The sequence below is a fragment of the Rhinoraja longicauda genome, chromosome 5, assembly GCF_053455715.1.
Source record: "Rhinoraja longicauda isolate Sanriku21f chromosome 5, sRhiLon1.1, whole genome shotgun sequence".
NCBI classification, from domain to species: domain Eukaryota; kingdom Metazoa; phylum Chordata; class Chondrichthyes; order Rajiformes; family Arhynchobatidae; genus Rhinoraja; species Rhinoraja longicauda.
The window spans coordinates 59,519,520-59,537,313 of NC_135957.1; the positions used below are offsets into that span (position 1 = coordinate 59,519,520).

Genomic DNA, 17,794 nt, shown 5'->3' on the forward strand with positions numbered 1-17,794 from the left:
TCTTCAGTTCTTCTTAAATGTTAGCAGTTTTTTTCCGATACTGCCATGTCTTGGTCACTCATCTACATGAGTAGGAATACCAATGCATTCATTGACTTACTTTGTTCCCAGCCACTAGCAGCTTAAATCTGAAATTAAAATCCTTACAACATTATAGCCATTTTGAACCTCATGAAGCCACCAGGCTTTCCATTCCCAATTTTATTGGCTTGCCAGTTGAATTTTTAGCACCCTTTCACAGTAAAAGCTTTTTATATCTTGAGTCATACCCTCTTAACGCTTGTGATCTTGGGTCAGGTTCAAAGCAGTGAAATTTTCTCTGTATGCTTTTGAGCCTTTGTTTCTGACTTCTTTATGTAACCACCATACCCATTGTATTGACCAAGCTCTGGCTCCCTCACCTCCTCCACCACCTGAAAATCTATTTTTCAGATTGATGTGAAACATTTTGAAAAAAGATCTTAATGTGCTTAACTTGCGAAGCAAATGTAAAGTTTTGCTGTCGTGGCGAGAAACAGGTTTGGTAAGATATAATTAAGTTTACCGAGTGAAGATATAACATTATTTTTTATGTTATGACCAGCTCAGCTGTGATATAAGTGACAACATAAAAATCGTTATTTTTGTTTTTGCAATCAATTTTATTTTCAAAGCTCTGTTCAAATAAATAAATCTAATCATACATAAAAGAGATAAATAATGGTAATGATAACTCATATGTTTTCTTTAAATTAGGAATGGGTCTTGTGATGCCTAACAATGATGGTCACTGGCTATCTGTTGGACAGGTCCAGACAGGCAGACTGAAAAACCTGGACATTATTGTTTCTAAGGATTTGATGTACCTAAAAACCACAATTTGAACAAGAATGTACAAGATAAGTTTTCAAGAGGAGTTAGATTTAGCTCTTAGGGCTAAAGGGATCAAGGAATATGGGGAAAGAGCAGCAACGGGGTACTGATTTTAGATGATCAGCCATGATCATATTGAATGGTGGTGCTGGCTGGCAGGGCCGAATGGCCTACTCCTGCATCTATGTTTCTATGTTTCTGAGTTGGCAGATGACACTAGAGTGATTGATATCGTAGATATTGAAGACAGTCATCAAATATTACAGCAGCATCTTGAACAGCTGGATTGAGGAATGGCAAATGGAGCTTAATGCAGATAATTGTGAGGTGTTTCATTTTGGGAAGTCAAACCAGGGTAGAACATCAAACTGAATGACAAGCCCTTGGGGAGTGTTGTGGTGCAAAGGGATCTAGGAGAACAGGCACATAATTTCCTGATAGTTGCATTATAGGCAGATAGGGTGGTCAAGAAAGCTTTTGGTACTTTGGCCTTTATTAGTCAGGGTATCGAGAATAGAAGTTGGGATATTATGTTACAGTTGGGCAAGATGTTGGTGAAACCGCAATTGGAGTGTAGTGTTCAGCTTTGGTCACCTTGCTGTAGGAAAACTGTAATTGAGCTGAAAAGACTGCAGAGAAGATTTTTGAGGATGTTGCCAGGACTTGGGCCGAGATATAGGGAGGTTGTCCAGGCTAGGACTTTATTCCTTGGAGCACAGAAGGCTGAGAGGTGATCTTATAGAGACGTAAATAAAATCATGAGGTGAGGAAAAAGTCAATGCACAGAGTCTTTTACCTAGGGTCGTGAATCAGAAACAAAAGGACATGTTGAGAAAGGTAAGATTGAATATGAACCTGAGTGACAACTTTTTCCACTCAGAGGGGAGTGAATATTTGGAATGAGCTGCCAGAGGAAGCTGTTGCGGCCGATACTATAACAACATTTAAAATTCACTTGGACAAGTGCATGGATAGGAAAGGCTTAGCAGGATATGGGTCGAACACAGCGAAATGTGACTAGGTTAGATGGGGCATCTTGGGCGGCATGGACGTGTTGGACCGAAAAACCTGTTTCTGTGCTGCATGACTCCATGATTTTATGGCTCTATGACAATTGCATTTGAATCATAGAGTCATACAGCACAGATCCTTCAACTCATCTTGTTGATACATTTTTTGAGGATGTGACAAGTAAAATGGATGAAGGGGAGCCAGTGGATGTAGTGTATCTAGACTTTCAGAAAGCCTTTGATAAGATCCCACACGGGAGAATGGTGAGCAAAATTAGACCACATGGTATTGGGGGTAGAGTGTTGACATGGACAGAGATTTGGTTGGCAGACAGGAAGCAAAGAGTAGGAGTAAATGGGTCTTTTCAGAATGGCAGGCAGTGGCGAGTGGAGTGCTGCAAGGCTCGGTGTTGGGGCCGCAACTATTCACCATATATATTAATGATTTGGATGAAGGAATTAGCAGTAACACTAGCAAGTTTGCAGATGAAACAAAGCTCGGTGGCAGTGTGAACTGCGAAGAGGATGTTAGGAGGTTGCAGGGTGACTTGGACAGGTTGAGTGAGTGAGCAGATGCATGGCAGATGCAGTATAATGTAGATAAATGTGAGGTTATCCACTTTGGCGGCAAAAATTATCTCAATGGTGTCAGGTTAGGTAAGGGGGAAGTGCAGCAAGGCCCAGGTATCCTTGTACACCAGTCACTGAAAGTTGTGCAGGTACAGCAGGCAGTGAGGAAAGCTAATGGCATGTTGGCCTCCATAACGAGAGGTTTTGAGTATAGGAGTAAAGAGGTCCTTCTGCAGTTGTATAGGGCCCTGGTGAGACCACATCTGGAGTATTGTGTACAGTTTTGTTCTCTTAATTTGAGGAAGGACATCCTTGTAATTGAGGCAGTGCAGCGTAGGTTCACGAGATTGATCCCTGGGATGGTGGGATCGTCATATGAGGAAAGATTGAAAAGACTAGGCTTGTATTCAGTGGAGTTTAGAAGGATGAGAGCGGATCTTATAGGGAAATAAAATTATAAAAGGACTGGACAAGCCAGATGCAGGAAAAATCTTCCCAATGTTGGGAGAGTTCAGAACCAGGAGCCACAGTCTTAGAATAAAGGGGAGGCCATTTAAAACTGAGGTGAGAAGGTACTTTTTCACCTAGTGTTGTGAATTTGTGGAATTCTGTGCCACAGAGGGCAGTGGAGGCCAAATCACTGGATGGATTTAAGAGAGAGTTAGATAGAACTCTAGGGGTTAGTGGAATCAAGGGATAGGGGACAAGGCAGGCAAGGGTTACTGATAGTGGATGATCAGCCATGATCACAATGAATGGCGGTGCTGGCTCGAAGGGCCGAATAGCCTCCTCCTGCACCTATTTTCTATGTTTCTAGGTCCTGCTTACCCACTTTAGGGCCCTAGCCTTTTCTACTTTGGTGATTAGAGCACTTGTCTGAATGCTTCTTTAATGTTGTGACAGGAGCTGTCTTTGCCTCCACGTCAGGCAGCACATTCAAGATTCCAATTAGTTTCTGCGTCATTTTACTCTCTGAAATTATTTTGTTGTGGAGGACAATCAATTAAAAAATTTGAGAAGGATATTTATGTGCACAAATATTTACGTGATAATGTAATATGAAAAATAATCAACTTTTTTAACGTAAGAAAGTTTATTTTTCCACTTTACTCCACCTCTGTTAAAGGAGTTAAATCCTTTATGAATCACACAATGATGCACACTCAGGTGGGTTTTCCTTATGAACCGAGAGAGTAAGTGTTCACAATTAACTTGATTCTAAACAACTGTTGTAAACCGTAAAGAAGATTTGTTGTGTCTCTGTCCAAATCAATTATAAATTCCTATTTGTTGGTTCTGAATTTCCATTGGGTTTCACTGCCTTGGTACGGTTACAAGAAGAAGAAGAAAAACTTTTGAGATTTCTGAGTGATAATCGTAATTATAAGTAAATTAGTGAACCTGTATTCTTAAACTTTTATTATAAAGGAAAATAGTCTATAGAATCTAGTTCCAAACGTTTATTTGACAGCGTATATTAAATATTTAAGCAATGGTAATACAAAACAATTTTATAGATTATTGATATAACTTATAGGAGCTTTCCATGGGCACTTATTTTCTGCCTCTGGTTCATCTCATCTGAAATACTGTTCCATGGATGCTAGCAGCTGTCTGATGTGTGAATCAACTGGTCGTCTTCTGTACTTGCAGAGTGTTTGACTGTTGTTAACACCATAGTTAAACCTACTTCTGTTACGTCACACATTCGCAAGAAGCTCATTGGAATTTTGATTCAGCGTACCATGTCTATTAACCTGTCCCGTTATCTTTCTCCACAGTAGACAAGGGATCAAAGGAGGTGGCTTCATTGCCAAATTGGCTGATATATATATATCCAGCGAACAAAACTCAGACATTCCATGAAAGGCAATGACAAAATAAAACAAAGAACATTTCTATACATTAAAAAAATTATCAATGAAAAATATCTTCACATTTTTGTGGACCAACACATTTTAAGTATTTTAACAGAAAAAGCAGATATTTGCTATAAATCAAATAAATAAAATTTATGAATTCTGAAATAGGGTGCATTAATAATGGAATAGAGAAAATATGGAAGCAAAACATTTAGTGTAATTCCATACAAAATGTTGAAATTGAGAAGGTTTGTAGTCTTATTTTAGGTAGGAAACACTCATTTTGTATCATCAAACATATTTCTTATTTTAGCACAATTTCCTCCAATTTGCTGGACAAATAAAAGTATAAATGCAGACTGAACATCACTTTGTTTTTTAGAAATCAATCATATTTCTTCCTCGTAACAAGCTACAAAATGCATATGATTTTCTGATTCAGTATGTGCATTTTGTACACCAGTGCAATGAATAAACCATATTGTATTGAGTAAACTGAGATAAATCAATAGCATATGTGCAGTGTAGGAAGACTAACAATAATTGCACAGATATATTGTATATTAAAATAATACAGTGGTGCTTAACATTATGATTGTTATTATCAATAGTTGTCCCTTTTTGGCTTCTAGTGATTTCTTAATAAGGTTGCATTGTTTATTAAGTAGGATTTACCCTCACAAAGCTGATCAGATGTATCAATTATCATTAACTGATGTGAATCATGAAGGACTAATCAAAAACCCAGAGAAAGATGACTGTTTCTCATCAGATGAATATAAACCATTGGCTTCCTCTGAAGGTAGCAATAAATAGACTTGGTCATTTTCATGTAGGTGTATGATAGCACTACCTGAGGCCTGATCAACAGACCCTGTTGTGTAAGCATCATATGTTTGTAGTATGGGTTTTCCATTTTTATACAATGAAATCCAGACATTTGCCCCTTTGATTTGTATGTGGTAGCTGAATTGGTAAAGCCCTGGTATTTCGCATGTAAATACACCAGATGATGGATTGTAGTTATTATTTGAATTGGTCACTAACATGTCAAATATAATTGGTTGACCTACTGGTGGGTATGGCCAAGAAAGAATGGCTGTAAAAGCTGGAATAGGACTTAATAAACCAGGTGGTGGCTGAACTGACTTTTCTGGTTGTGCATAGATTTCGCCAGGTAAACCTGGTGGTCCTGGAAGACCTGGTGCACCTGGAGAACCTACTGCTCCAGATTGACCTGGTGCACCTGGTGGCCCCTTAATTAATTGTCTGCTCACAATACCTGGAGGACCTGATAGTCCTGGAGTTCCAGGAGCACCATCATTTCCAGGAAGCCCTTGTGTACCTTGCAAACCAGTCAAGCCTTTGTGACCAGGTGTTCCAGCAGACCCCCTCAATCCTACTGGACCCGGAAAACCCAATGGACCTTGAGGGCCAGGAGCACCAGGCGCTCCCAGTTTACCAGTTGAACCAGTAAGCCCATGATCACCTTTTCTGCCTGCAGGCCCAATTGATCCTGGTAGACCTGCTAGACCTGATTTTCCTGGAAATCCTGACATACCTGGACTACCACTAGTCCCTCTCTCACCCTTTGATCCTGGGTAGCCTTGACTACCCATGTGTCCTGGTGGCCCTTTCATTCCTGAGGCACCAGGGATCCCTTGTAGGCCTCTGGTTCCTTCAGATCCCGGTATACCAGCTGGGCCCACTAATCCTGGAATTCCCGGTTTCCCATTTGGTCCCATATCTCCTTTATTCCCAGGATATCCAGTATAGCCAACTGGGCCACGTTCTCCTTTGGATCCTGGTTCACCTGGCTTCCCAACACCTGGGAAACCTGGTGCCCCTGACAAGCCTTGTAAACCCGGGTGCCCTTTATGCCCAGGGGGGCCTGGTAATCCTGGTGCACCATTTACTCCAGGCTTTCCAATTCCAGGATCTCCCAGTGTGCCTGGTGGGCCTTTTCGGCCTGGTGCACCTGTGAATCCTGGTGATCCTGGTGGTCCTATTGAGCCCCCTTTACCTGGTCCCCCTGGACGACCAGGAGCTCCTGGTGCACTTAGTCCTGCTGGTCCTGGGATTCCTGGTGACCCTGGCAATCCCGGTGGTCCTTTCTCACCAGAATGCCCTGGGATGCCAATTCCTCTTTCCCCTTTTTGACCAGCCAGGCCAGGATAACCTGGGTGTCCTTTTGGTCCGGGTAATCCAGGTACTCCGGGAGATCCTACGGCCCCTGGAGGACCTGATTTACCAACTACTGACAATCCGGCTGGTCCAGGATTTCCTGGAGGTCCTGAACTGCCTCTTTGGCCTTGCATCCCTTGAATTCCTGGATCGCCTTTTAATCCAGGATATCCTATTCTCCCTGGTTGTCCAGGTGACCCCGGAATTCCTGAAACTCCCTTTAAAGTGAGTCCTTGTGGTCCCGGTTGTCCTGGATCACCAGGAGCTCCCTTCTGCCCAATACCTGGCTTGCCTGGATATCCTGTTTGGCCTGGGGGTCCTGGTGGTCCAGCTGGCCCAGGCAACCCTGGATCTCCCCTCACTGTGAAGAGAGAAAGATGTATTGAAATTGAGTGTGCTTTTGCATTTTTATTACCTTCTTTGAAATATGAGCAGCATTAAAACAAGTCACATTTCATGATCATCAAAGTTGCCTAGGTTGGGCTAGCTAAAATTTCCAACTTCTGATCAAATACATTCTACGGTCATTTACAGACTTTCGAGGAGGAACTTAAATGTAATTTTATAGACTTCATGATAATGAAGAGTTATGAATCTGTGGAATTCTCTGCCACACAGAAGGCAGCTTAGGCCAAATCATTGGATGTTTTCAAGAGAGAGTTGGATATAGCTCTTAGAGCTAATGGAATCAAGGGATATGGGGAGAAAGCAGGAACGGGGTACTGATTTTGGATGATCAACCATGATGATATTGAATGGTGGTGCTGGCTCAAAGGGCCCGAATGGCCTAGTCCTGCACCTATTTTCTATGTTTCTATAATGACGGCCATGTTTTGAAAGATTTTATTTTCTGCAATAAATTGACTAATACAAAACTGATAAGGGGAGTTCTTCATTGTTATTCTACAGTAATGTCCAATTATTTACAATGTACACCTTGACTTTCAAAAGTTTTTGTTTTACATGGTAACTCATTTTAACTCTAATAAAACATAATTTAAGATCATAATTTAAGACATAATTTTGCAAATGTAAAGTAAAAAATAAATCACACAATAAAATACAGCCTGCTTTTGCTAGTCCATGAAGTATTTTGTGTTTGGTGACTGAGAGTCATAGAATCATACAACATAGAATCAGGCCTTTTGGCCCAACTTGTTCATCCCATTCAAATGCCCCATCTAAGCTAGTGCCATTAGCTGTGTTTCACCCAAATCCCTTTAAATCTTTCATATCCATGTATCTATCCAAATGTTTTTTAAATGTTGTTATTGTATCTGCCTCAAACTACTTCCTCTGGGAGATAGTTCTATATACCCACCACCTTCTGTTTAGAAAAGTTGTCCCTCAGGTTCGTATTAATTCATTCCTTTCCCACCTCAAACCTATACCTTCTAGTTTGCTTATCTTGAAAGATCAAAGTAATTATATAAAATTAACTTTGACTTGCAAAAGTATATAATTAAAGGGATAATAGCAATTGTTCCGAGAGAATCATATGATTTACATGTGAATATTCGAATTAGGCGTAGGGCACTGATTCTAACCCTAACCCTATCTCTAAGGCTTTATCATTTAATAAAATCATTAGCTTCAGATCATTTTCCCAATCATTAGCTTTGGATCATTTTTCCAACCTATGCACAGTACCTTTCACCCTCTTGCTTACTATTCAATCTACCTTTCGGTTTAAAATATTTAAAGTTTCTTCGTTCACTGTCCTTTGAGGAAGAGATTTTCAAAGACACTTAACCTTCAAGAGGAAAGAATAATGCTTCATCTCCGTGAAATGGGCATCCTCTTATTTTTAAATAGTGACTCATCTGCTTTTCTCACAACAGGAAATATTCTTACCACATCCACCCTATAAAGACCCTTCAATCGTCACCATTCATTCATCTAAACTCCTGTCCTGTCCAACCTTCCTCAGAAGCCAACCCACACATTTCTGCTATTAGCCGAGTAAGCTTTTCGAGAACTATTCACAAATCTTTATCATCCTTCTTTAAATGAGGAAACCAATGCTGCAAATAGTAATCTTACCAATGTCCTATAAGCTCTCTCCTTTTATATTCAATTCCCCAAGAAATCTTTTTCACTGAAATTTCTCCAAAAAGGTTTTGACTAACCAGAACTGTGACAATTCGAGCAGATTACTCATTCAACCAAATTTGCATTGATGTACTCGGTGATTTCAAAGTCGGCATCATTGCATAAAGAAAGCAAGTTTCCAAACTGAAAAAAAGTGTGTGTTATGGAGTTTGGAACATGTGGTGGTTTTAGGGTAAAACGTCATGGTTTGGAAGTTAGCACCATTGTTCAGAAATATGTTTATTGGCACTTAAGACGATATAGAGCATCCTATTTCTTCATTTGGTCAGGAATTTTGACAGATGTAGTGAGACACCAGTGTATTCATTTCAAGGCCTTTTACTGAGAGGGCTGCATAGAAAGTTGCTGAGTAAGTGTAGCAGGAGACACCAACCAATGCAACCACCGTTACAACAAACCAAATACAATATCTAAGGAATTGAATGAACACTCACCACTGTACAAGGTAACCAAAGGAAAGGAACACACTTCCTTTAATGTAGTGCACTTAGCATCTGTGGCAGTTATAATTTTTGTTCCCTCATTCTGCCTTAAATCGTATTTAATAACTGTGCTGAGCATGTCCATTAAGTCCACGATATAGTTAGTGCCAGCATTTTTCTCAAGAAGCTTTCCTCAGATCCTAGAATGCATTCAAGACATTTATTTGGCTTCATCTTAATTTATTCTTGAGATTTGGGAAACAGGATTCAGTCTGCTTTTTGGAATGCCATCAGTTGGCTAGCCGTCTTTGTAGAAGCAGTATCCTTTCAGGAGAAAAGTGGAGTTGTTTTTTCCCCTTTAATGCATGATAGTCGCAAATATAGAGGGATATATAGATAGAATGATAGACGGATATGGTTGAAGATCATGTTTACTGAATCTGTGGTGCTCCAGTGATGGGCGCTACAGTGAGTGGAGCAAATGCAGTAAACTGGCTTAGTCTGAATAGCATTAAACATTTTGAATATGACGTAAACTCTTGAATTGTGCCTTAGTCGACAATAGACCAATAAGTACTTGCTTGTCCTCTGTTATTACAGTAATGAAGTGGCTGATCCAGGTAACTTTCTGACCCTATAGGGTCTATTGTGTCGTATGATGACAGCGGTGCAGATAAAGGTCAAGGAGACATTATTTGGCATTCTTGTTGGACAGAGTCAATGCCTGGCACTTAGAAATGGATAAAATTAATCTAATCTATTATTCCAAGTTTGAATGTTGTTATCATCTTCCTTATTGGCATTTCATAACTGGAATGGGTGGCTGAGGAGCTAAATAATATCATGCAATCAGCCACATTCCTATCAGACACAACAGATTAGTTCTGTCACAGAACAACAGAATTCGACAGAACTGTTTGTGAAACAGTTGATGAGCATTGGCCTAAGGACCCTCTCGTGAAGAATTCCTGCAGTGAGTGCTAGAGTTGTGATGATTGGCTTGACAAGCACTGCCCTTCTTTTGCTTTGTATAAAATTCCAGCCACTGAACATTTTTTTTAAATAACACCTATTTTCCAATTTACTTAGAGCACCTTAGCACTGTACTTCATCAATTGTTGCCTTGATGTTTCAGGTAGTTACTGTCACATTTGCTGTGATGTTCATCTCTTGCATCCATGCATGGATTAAGGTTATGATAAAGTCTTGGCTCAAGTAGTGCTGGCAGAATCTGGACAGCATTGGTGAACAGATCACTTGTGAGTCAGCAAGCCATAAGTACACAACCTTGCAGGATGTTTATTTAACACATTATTTTTCACCATGGTATGTGTGGATTCACCATTGCCCAAGGCCCAAGGTAGTTTGTATTTCCCTTACTTGTGTTTAAACTTCCTCATTTTGAATTGGAAAGAGACAAAATTAATTTAGAAGAGTTTGAACAGCAGGAGAGGTGAGGTGTCAAGTAAGAAGCAGGATGCAGGGTCTTGATAAATATGGTGTGCGGTTTGAGACTCGGCCTGGGTAAAACAGGATGCCAAGATTATAAAACTGTCTGATTCAACCTCAGAGTCTGGCCAGTGGGAGCAATGGAATCTGGCAACAGAGAGCAGCCTTCAGTAGATTCAGTGCTTAGATAGAAGAGAATCTGATTTTTCCACAAATGGGTTAACGCTTAACAGCTTAGTGATAATGCTGTGGTGTAGACAAGTTTTTAGCAGGTATAGTTTTTTTTTTCTCAGCATACAACATGTCTGATGATATTCATTCCTGTGGATAATGTCAGGAGGTTCTTAATGGAATGGAAGCCATCGTGAATCCTAGGGGAAACCCAGGATCAAGTATGATGGAAATCAATTGAAATTGCAATGTGTATATTTAAGGAAAAGTCAGACAATCTATGGAATTGGATGTAGAAGAGAGGCAGTGAGGGAGGATGGCATCATTGATCTGTCAAACATATCATATCATATCATATCATATATATACAGCCGGAAACAGGCCTTTTCGGCCCTCCAAGTCCGTGCCGCCCAGTGATCCCCGTACATTAACACTATCCTACACCCACTAGGGACAATTTTTACATTTACCCAGCCAATTAACCTACATACCTGTACGTCTTTGGAGTGTGGGAGGAAACCGAAGATCTCGGAGAAAACCCACGCAGGTCACGGGGAGAACGTACAAACTCCTTACAGTGCAGCACCCGTAGTCAGGATCGAACCTGAGTCTCCGGCGCTGCATTCGCTGTAAAGCAGCAACTCTACCGCTGCGCTACCGTGCCGCGGAGAGATCGGGCAGGACGAGGCCAAATAATGCACTGGACTCGGAACGAAAGCCTTTTTTGTGATTTGAGGCAGAATATATTTTCAGGCATGCTCTCCTGGAATATCATGAAGGTATCATGAACCCTGGCACCAACTATGTTGCCCTGGAAGTAATTTGGCACTTGTATTTTTAAGTGAACTATTGATGGTACTTTGTATTGCCTTTGTTGAAAACGTTACAATAGCCGTCTGAAACAAAAAAAACTTTTTAATATCTTTCAAAAGTGAACTAAATGGACATTTTGCGGTGCACTCCTTTTCTAACTTGGGGTCATAGAGCTGTACAGCACAGCAACATGTCTTTCAGACCACTTTGTCTCTGCCAACCAAGTGGGCATATTAGGTGAAACCCATTTCCCTGCTTTTAGTCCAAAGTCTTCTAGACCCTTCCTATCCATATATCTGTCCAAAGGTATAAATCTACTTATGTAGATTGTGGAACATATAAGACCTTCTGTGATCCTCAACCTTCCAGGCTTTGGGAATTCTGCATTCCGTAAACCTTCACAGTGCAGTGTTGCTGTTGGTAGTCAGTGAACAAGGTAAAACTGTCATGGAAAAGACTTGCTTTGTATAATTATGGCAGGTTACTCTTGTAGCATCTGTTGTCAGTCTTGACCTTTATCAAGAATACCTCAGGTAAATATTATGATGGACAGTTTTAGAAGGAGGCATCATATTCTGCAAACATAGCTGTGAGGGGTAACAAGGGTCATATGTAATCAAGAGAAGCCTTCTTGTTTTGATACCCAACTAACAATACATAAAATTCACAGTAGACATTCAGTCTGAAGAAGGGTCTCGACCCGAAACGACACCCATTCCTTCTCTCCTGAGATGCTGCCTGACCTGCTGAGTTACTCCAGCATTTTGTGATACCATAAAATTCACGGGTAGTTCTGCAGGCATCCATACAATTATATAGTTTAATATCTCTGATATGTTATTTTCCATCTTGAACAATTAAAAAACAGATCTTTTTCAATAAGATCACCTCTCATTCTTCTAAACTTCATTGAGTGTAGGCTCCACCTATTTTCATATGGTAATACTTCACATCTCAGGAATCAAATCCTGAGGCTTCTCTGCACTGCTTCCATTGCCAGTAATTTATTTCAATATGGAGACCAAAGTACTCCTGATGCATTCACCCCAGTGCCCTGTACATTTACGTGAATATTTTATGTTTCATGCACCACAGATCCCGTTGTACCCCAATGTTTTGTAGTCACATTTCATTTAAATAATAGTTTGCTTTTTATTCTTCCTTCCAAATTGGATAAATATCCATTTTCTCACATTATAGTCTAATTGCCATAGTCCCTGCCCATTCCCTTAATTTATTTATGCAGGCTCTTTGTGTCCACACAATTTACGATATGATACAATACGATACGATAGAACTTTATTTATCCCAGGAGTCAACAGTCATAAAAAAAAGACAAAATACATGAAACATGAAATTAAAGTGATGGATGGAAAGGCTTGGGGGATCTGCAAAGATTGAGGAGGTGGGGGGGGGAGGGGAGTCAGTCTCAGTTTCAGTCTACCCCACAACAGAAGGGGGAGGAGTTATAAAATGTGATAGCCACAGGGACGAAGGATCTCCTGTAGCATTCTGTCCTGCATCTTGGTGGTACCAGCTGAAGGTACTCCTCAGGTTGACTAATGTGTCATGGAAGGCGTAAGCTGTATTGTCAAGGATGCTCCGCAGTTTGAGGAGCATCCACCCCTCCAAGACCACCTCCCATAAATCCAACTCCGCCCCAAGGAGTTGGATCTACTTACCATGTTACTCTTGGTTCTTTCAACCAAGTTATTAATATAGATAGTGTATGGTTAAGGCCCTAACACTGGCTATATGGTACCCACTGCTGCCAACCTGAAAATGACCCCTACATTTCTAACCTTTAGTTTTTTGTCATATATCCATATCAATTTATATACCACAAACCTGTGTGCTCTTATCCTATGCAATACCCTTTTTAATGGCTCCTTATCAATTACATTCTGAAGATCAATAATATAGTATATACAATCATTGCTATCACCCATCTTGTGTTCTTACATCCTCAAAGAACTCTAGCAAATTTGCCTTTCAAAAAATTATGTTTTCTCTGTTGGATTGTCTTAGAATTCTCGAACATTAAATCTTCACACCTCCATAAAAGTGATTTTAAGGAAAGATTTATATTAATCTTCCTTTAAACATTGTTGTTTCTTACCTGTGGTGCCCTTTGAATTATCTTCAGGACTCTGGTAATGATGTCCTTTTAATTCATAACCTGTTAGGTAAAGCAAATTTGAAGGGAAATGAACACCAGCACAATATAATTTCTGAATAATGAACTGAAATGCAATCTTTTGTTAAAACATTATAATTTTTGAGAAGTTTTAAAATTACATGAATTCCAGCCTGAGCTTTTTATATGTACATATTGGTCAATATAAGATCATCTCAGGTCAATGTAAACCATTTAAAAAAATACTGGATTGACAGAGTGCAAATAAAATAATGTTTTCTTTATTTTGCCCTCAAAAGAAGATTTTGCAACCATGATACATTTTGATTTTTTTGTTGTGATTTTTTAACAAGCTGAAATGTCTAATATTCTTTGAAATGTTTAATATTGTCCAATAAACAGCTCACACAATTTGAAATTTCACAACTACCTCAACTTATGTCTAGGTTGCATTGATTTTCAGATGTATGACGACTGTTTTGTTTGACTTACTCAAGGGAAAAGCCAGGGTGCTAAAAATCTGCAGTGGGCAAAAGGATATCTCCCAGGCTGTGAAACGCAATAGTGAGAGCAAGCATTTATTGCCAGGTCACCTATGTTAATATTTTGTATAAAACATAAAGGTTAAGGATGCACCATAAATTCTTTCTGCAAGCCATCACAGATTATTTTCCAAATCCAAATAAAATGTATAAAGTCCTTCATTCAGGGAGATAAGCTTCCTTAGTGTCACTTTTTACTGTCATCAACATTTCAAGGACAAGTTGTACTACCAACCACACGAAGAATTAAATGGTATGCGATTTATCCTTTTCTTTAGTTTAGTTTAGTTTAGAGATACAGTGTAAAAATAGGCCCTTCAGCCCACTGAGTCCACGTCGACCAACGATTCCCGCACATTAACATTAGAGCGGCACAGTGGAGCAGCGGTAGAGTTGCTGCCTTACAGCAAATGCAGCACCGGAGACCCGGGTTCGATCCTGACTATGGGTGCTGTCTGTACGGAGTTTGTATGTTCTCCCAGTGACCTGCGTGGTTTTCTCCGAGATCTTCGGTTTCCTCCCGCACTCCAAAGACGTACAGGTTTGTAGGTTAATTGGCTTGGTAAATGTTAAAAAAATTGTCCCTAGTGGGTATAGGATAGTGTTAATGTGCGGGGATCACTGGGCGGCGCGGACCCGGTGGGCCGAAAGGGCCTGTTTCCATGCTGTATCTCTAAACTAAACTAAAATTAACATTATCCTACACACACTAGAGACTATTTACAACTTTACCAAGCCAATTAACCTGCACACCTGTACGTCTTAGGGATGTGGGAGGAAACCGGAGCACCTGGGGAAAACCGATGCAGGTCACGGGGAGAGCGTTCAAAAACTCCGTACAGACAAGCACCTGTAGTCACGATTGAACCTGGGTCTTTGGTGCTGTAAGGCAGCAACTCTATTGCTGCGTCACCGTGCTGCCCTTTGTCCATGAGTTGTTAAAAAAAAGGTATTAATTGCAGTCAGTGGAATAGCATGGTCTTTCTGTGAGATGTAAGAGATCAGGGAGTGTTCAAATGTCCTTGGTGATTATGTGTGGAAGAAGTATGTCCCGCTTTCAGAGTGCATGGATTGGTTGGAGCAGCTGCTGGAACAATTAGATCATATGCAGGCAGATGTAAATCATATGCAGGCAGATGTGCAGTTTAAATTAGTTTCATGGGCACCACAGACATGGTGGGCCAAAGGGCCTGTTTTTATGCTACACTGTTTTATATTCAATGTTCAATAGAAGCCATCTGATCTGGATGCATCCCTCCTTGGTATGGCAACTGCTCTGCCCAAGACCGCAAGAAATTGTGGAGAGTTGTGAATGCAGCCCCATCTATCACACAAACCAGTAGAAAACCATCTCCAACCCCTTACCCCCCCCTGTGAATCCAATCTATACTTCATGCTGTCTCTGAAAAGTATCCAGCATTATCAAGGACCTTATACACCCTAGTCATTTTCTCTTCTTTAATCTACAGTCAGGCAGAAAATACAAAAACTTGAAAGCACATACCACCAGATTCAAAAACTGCTTTTCTGTTTTTATTAAACATGAATGGATCTCTCATATCCGAGGTATGAATTTCTGAACTTCCAATCTGCCTTGTTGTGGTCTTTGCACTTTTTATTTAACCTGTACTTTTTCCATAGCTTTAGTCTGCACTCTGCTTGTTTTCTCTTTTGTGCTACCTGAAGTACTCATGTATGGTATGATTTGCCTGGATAGCACACAGAACAAAGTTTTTCACAGTATTTGGGTACACATGATAATTAGAAACTAAGACCAATACCAATGTGCTGAATTTTCTGACTGTACTTAAAGTGAGATTGAAATTTCTACTTGTTTATTTCAAATAGTTAAAAGAACAAAACTCTGAGAAAAGGATCCATTTGAATATTGCCCATTTTTGGGGACATCAGATCAAACTCAGCACATTCTCCTCCTCCTTGATTCCTTATCTGAACATATATGTCCATCCGGTTTTCCATTTCACTCCTCCCGTCATCTGACACCCTTCAGTCTCGTTTTTATCTCTAGGCTCTGTCACTTACTCTACCCATCAGCCAACACCGGCAACTGTATTCACCTAACACTTGCCAGGCTTTGCCTCTCCCCCACCTCTCTTTTCCAGCTTTCTCCCCCCTTCTCCAAATCGGTTTGAAGAAGGGCCCCAACCTGAAATGTTGCCTGTCCATTCCCTTCCCAGATGCTGCCTGGCCAGCTCAGTACCTCCAGCAGTTTCAGTGTTGCTCAAGATTCCAGTATGTGCAGTCTCTTGAGTCAGAAGAGACTAGGTGACCTAGAGTTCTAGGCGACTTAAAATATTCTGCACGTATTGAACCAAATAGCATCAATATCAAACAGAAGGTACAGGTGACAGATATAGCCCAAGAGATTCCTCATTGGCAAGTGTAGGACTCTTTGAGTTTTCTGATGTTATGAAGAAATGAAGCTTTTGAAGCACATGAAAATAAAATGAAAACTTGGAGGCCTTTGACAAATAACTGTCATAGCTTTGATTAATGCTGGAGCACAGGCCAAGGTGTTTGACCAATGGGTGTGTGTAGAGTCCACACTGAGCATCTGTGGTATTGCCTTGGTACCTCAGATATTTTGTAGGGATGCCTGAAGAGTTCTAAACAATACCTTTTTTTGAATTGCCTCATGGACCAGCAATATCCTAAAATAATTTAAGAATACATTATCATGAATGGATGCTGGCTGAGAAAGAACAAGCAGATGAGCAGGTGGATTCATTATTTGATTCTCCACAGGAATCTGTGTTTGCATGGCATTCAGCATTGCAATGGCAGGGCGAATTAACGGTGTCCCATATAAGCAACAGAAACTGTTTGGCTCCCACAGGCAAGGCAAACAGGGATGCACTCGGAGAATAAAGAAACCTTAAAAGAAAAACACCATGGGTTGATCAACTGCTGTAAAAGGAATTGCAGGCATTGATTATATTTGATTTTAATTACTTTACTTACAGCAATTAGACTGCAAATGAAGTATTTAATTGGTTGCAAACCACTCTGGATAAGTGATGTTCTGCACATAGTTCATTTTTAGGAGATCAGAGGATGCTTGCCCTAAGAATAGGTACGTACATTAGAAGTTGAATGAACTGACATAACATGGCAACTAGTCTATTTGAGTAAGGGCAAAGTGAAGAATTAATTGCTCTACTTTTTATCACATGTAAAATTAAAACCAAAAATATCACCCAGACTAACCGTAAACTAGTAACTTCATCTTGGGCTATACTACAGAGTACAGTAGCTGGACTTGGTACATCTTTTAATTAGTGTAAACCACAGCAATCTTAAAAGACTATTTCCATATGAGACAAAAACTTACCAAGACTTTTGGTATTATAGGGTGATTGATTGTAGGTTTTATATCCCACTCCATAAACTAGGGTTGCAGACATAGACATCAGAAGCGCAACAATTTCATTTGAAATCATAGTTGATGGTAAAGTCTGTAAAGGTTTAAAAAATATACATTTATAATCAATAATGAATGGAGCAATAAATATTTATTAGTATAATGAAATATATAGTATCAAAATGAAAAATTGAGATTAACAATATGCTATAGTCACACCTTTCAAGTTATATTGATTTTGAAAAGTCTTGACTCGATCACTTTTCAGACAAATTATTGAATATTTCC

The 17,794-nt window shown here is 40.0% G+C and overlaps 2 protein-coding genes across 2 annotated transcripts in view; one reads left to right on the forward strand and one right to left on the reverse strand.

Moving 5' to 3' along the window:
- Nucleotides 1-17,794, forward strand: part of nt5dc1 (5'-nucleotidase domain containing 1) — a 434,656-nt gene that overhangs the window by 156,633 nt on the left and 260,229 nt on the right. The gene's annotated exons all lie outside the window — the stretch shown is intronic.
- The window catches only part of LOC144593817 (uncharacterized), a 174,952-nt gene that overhangs the window by 24,979 nt on the left and 132,179 nt on the right, over nt 1-17,794 (reverse strand). The window contains exons 11-12 of the mRNA XM_078399936.1: nt 13,565-13,624; nt 5,028-6,839 (exon numbers count right to left, since the gene is read on the reverse strand). Coding sequence (XP_078256062.1) covers nt 5,028-6,839; nt 13,565-13,624 — 1,872 coding nt within the window. The remainder of the gene's footprint in view (nt 1-5,027; nt 6,840-13,564; nt 13,625-17,794) is intronic.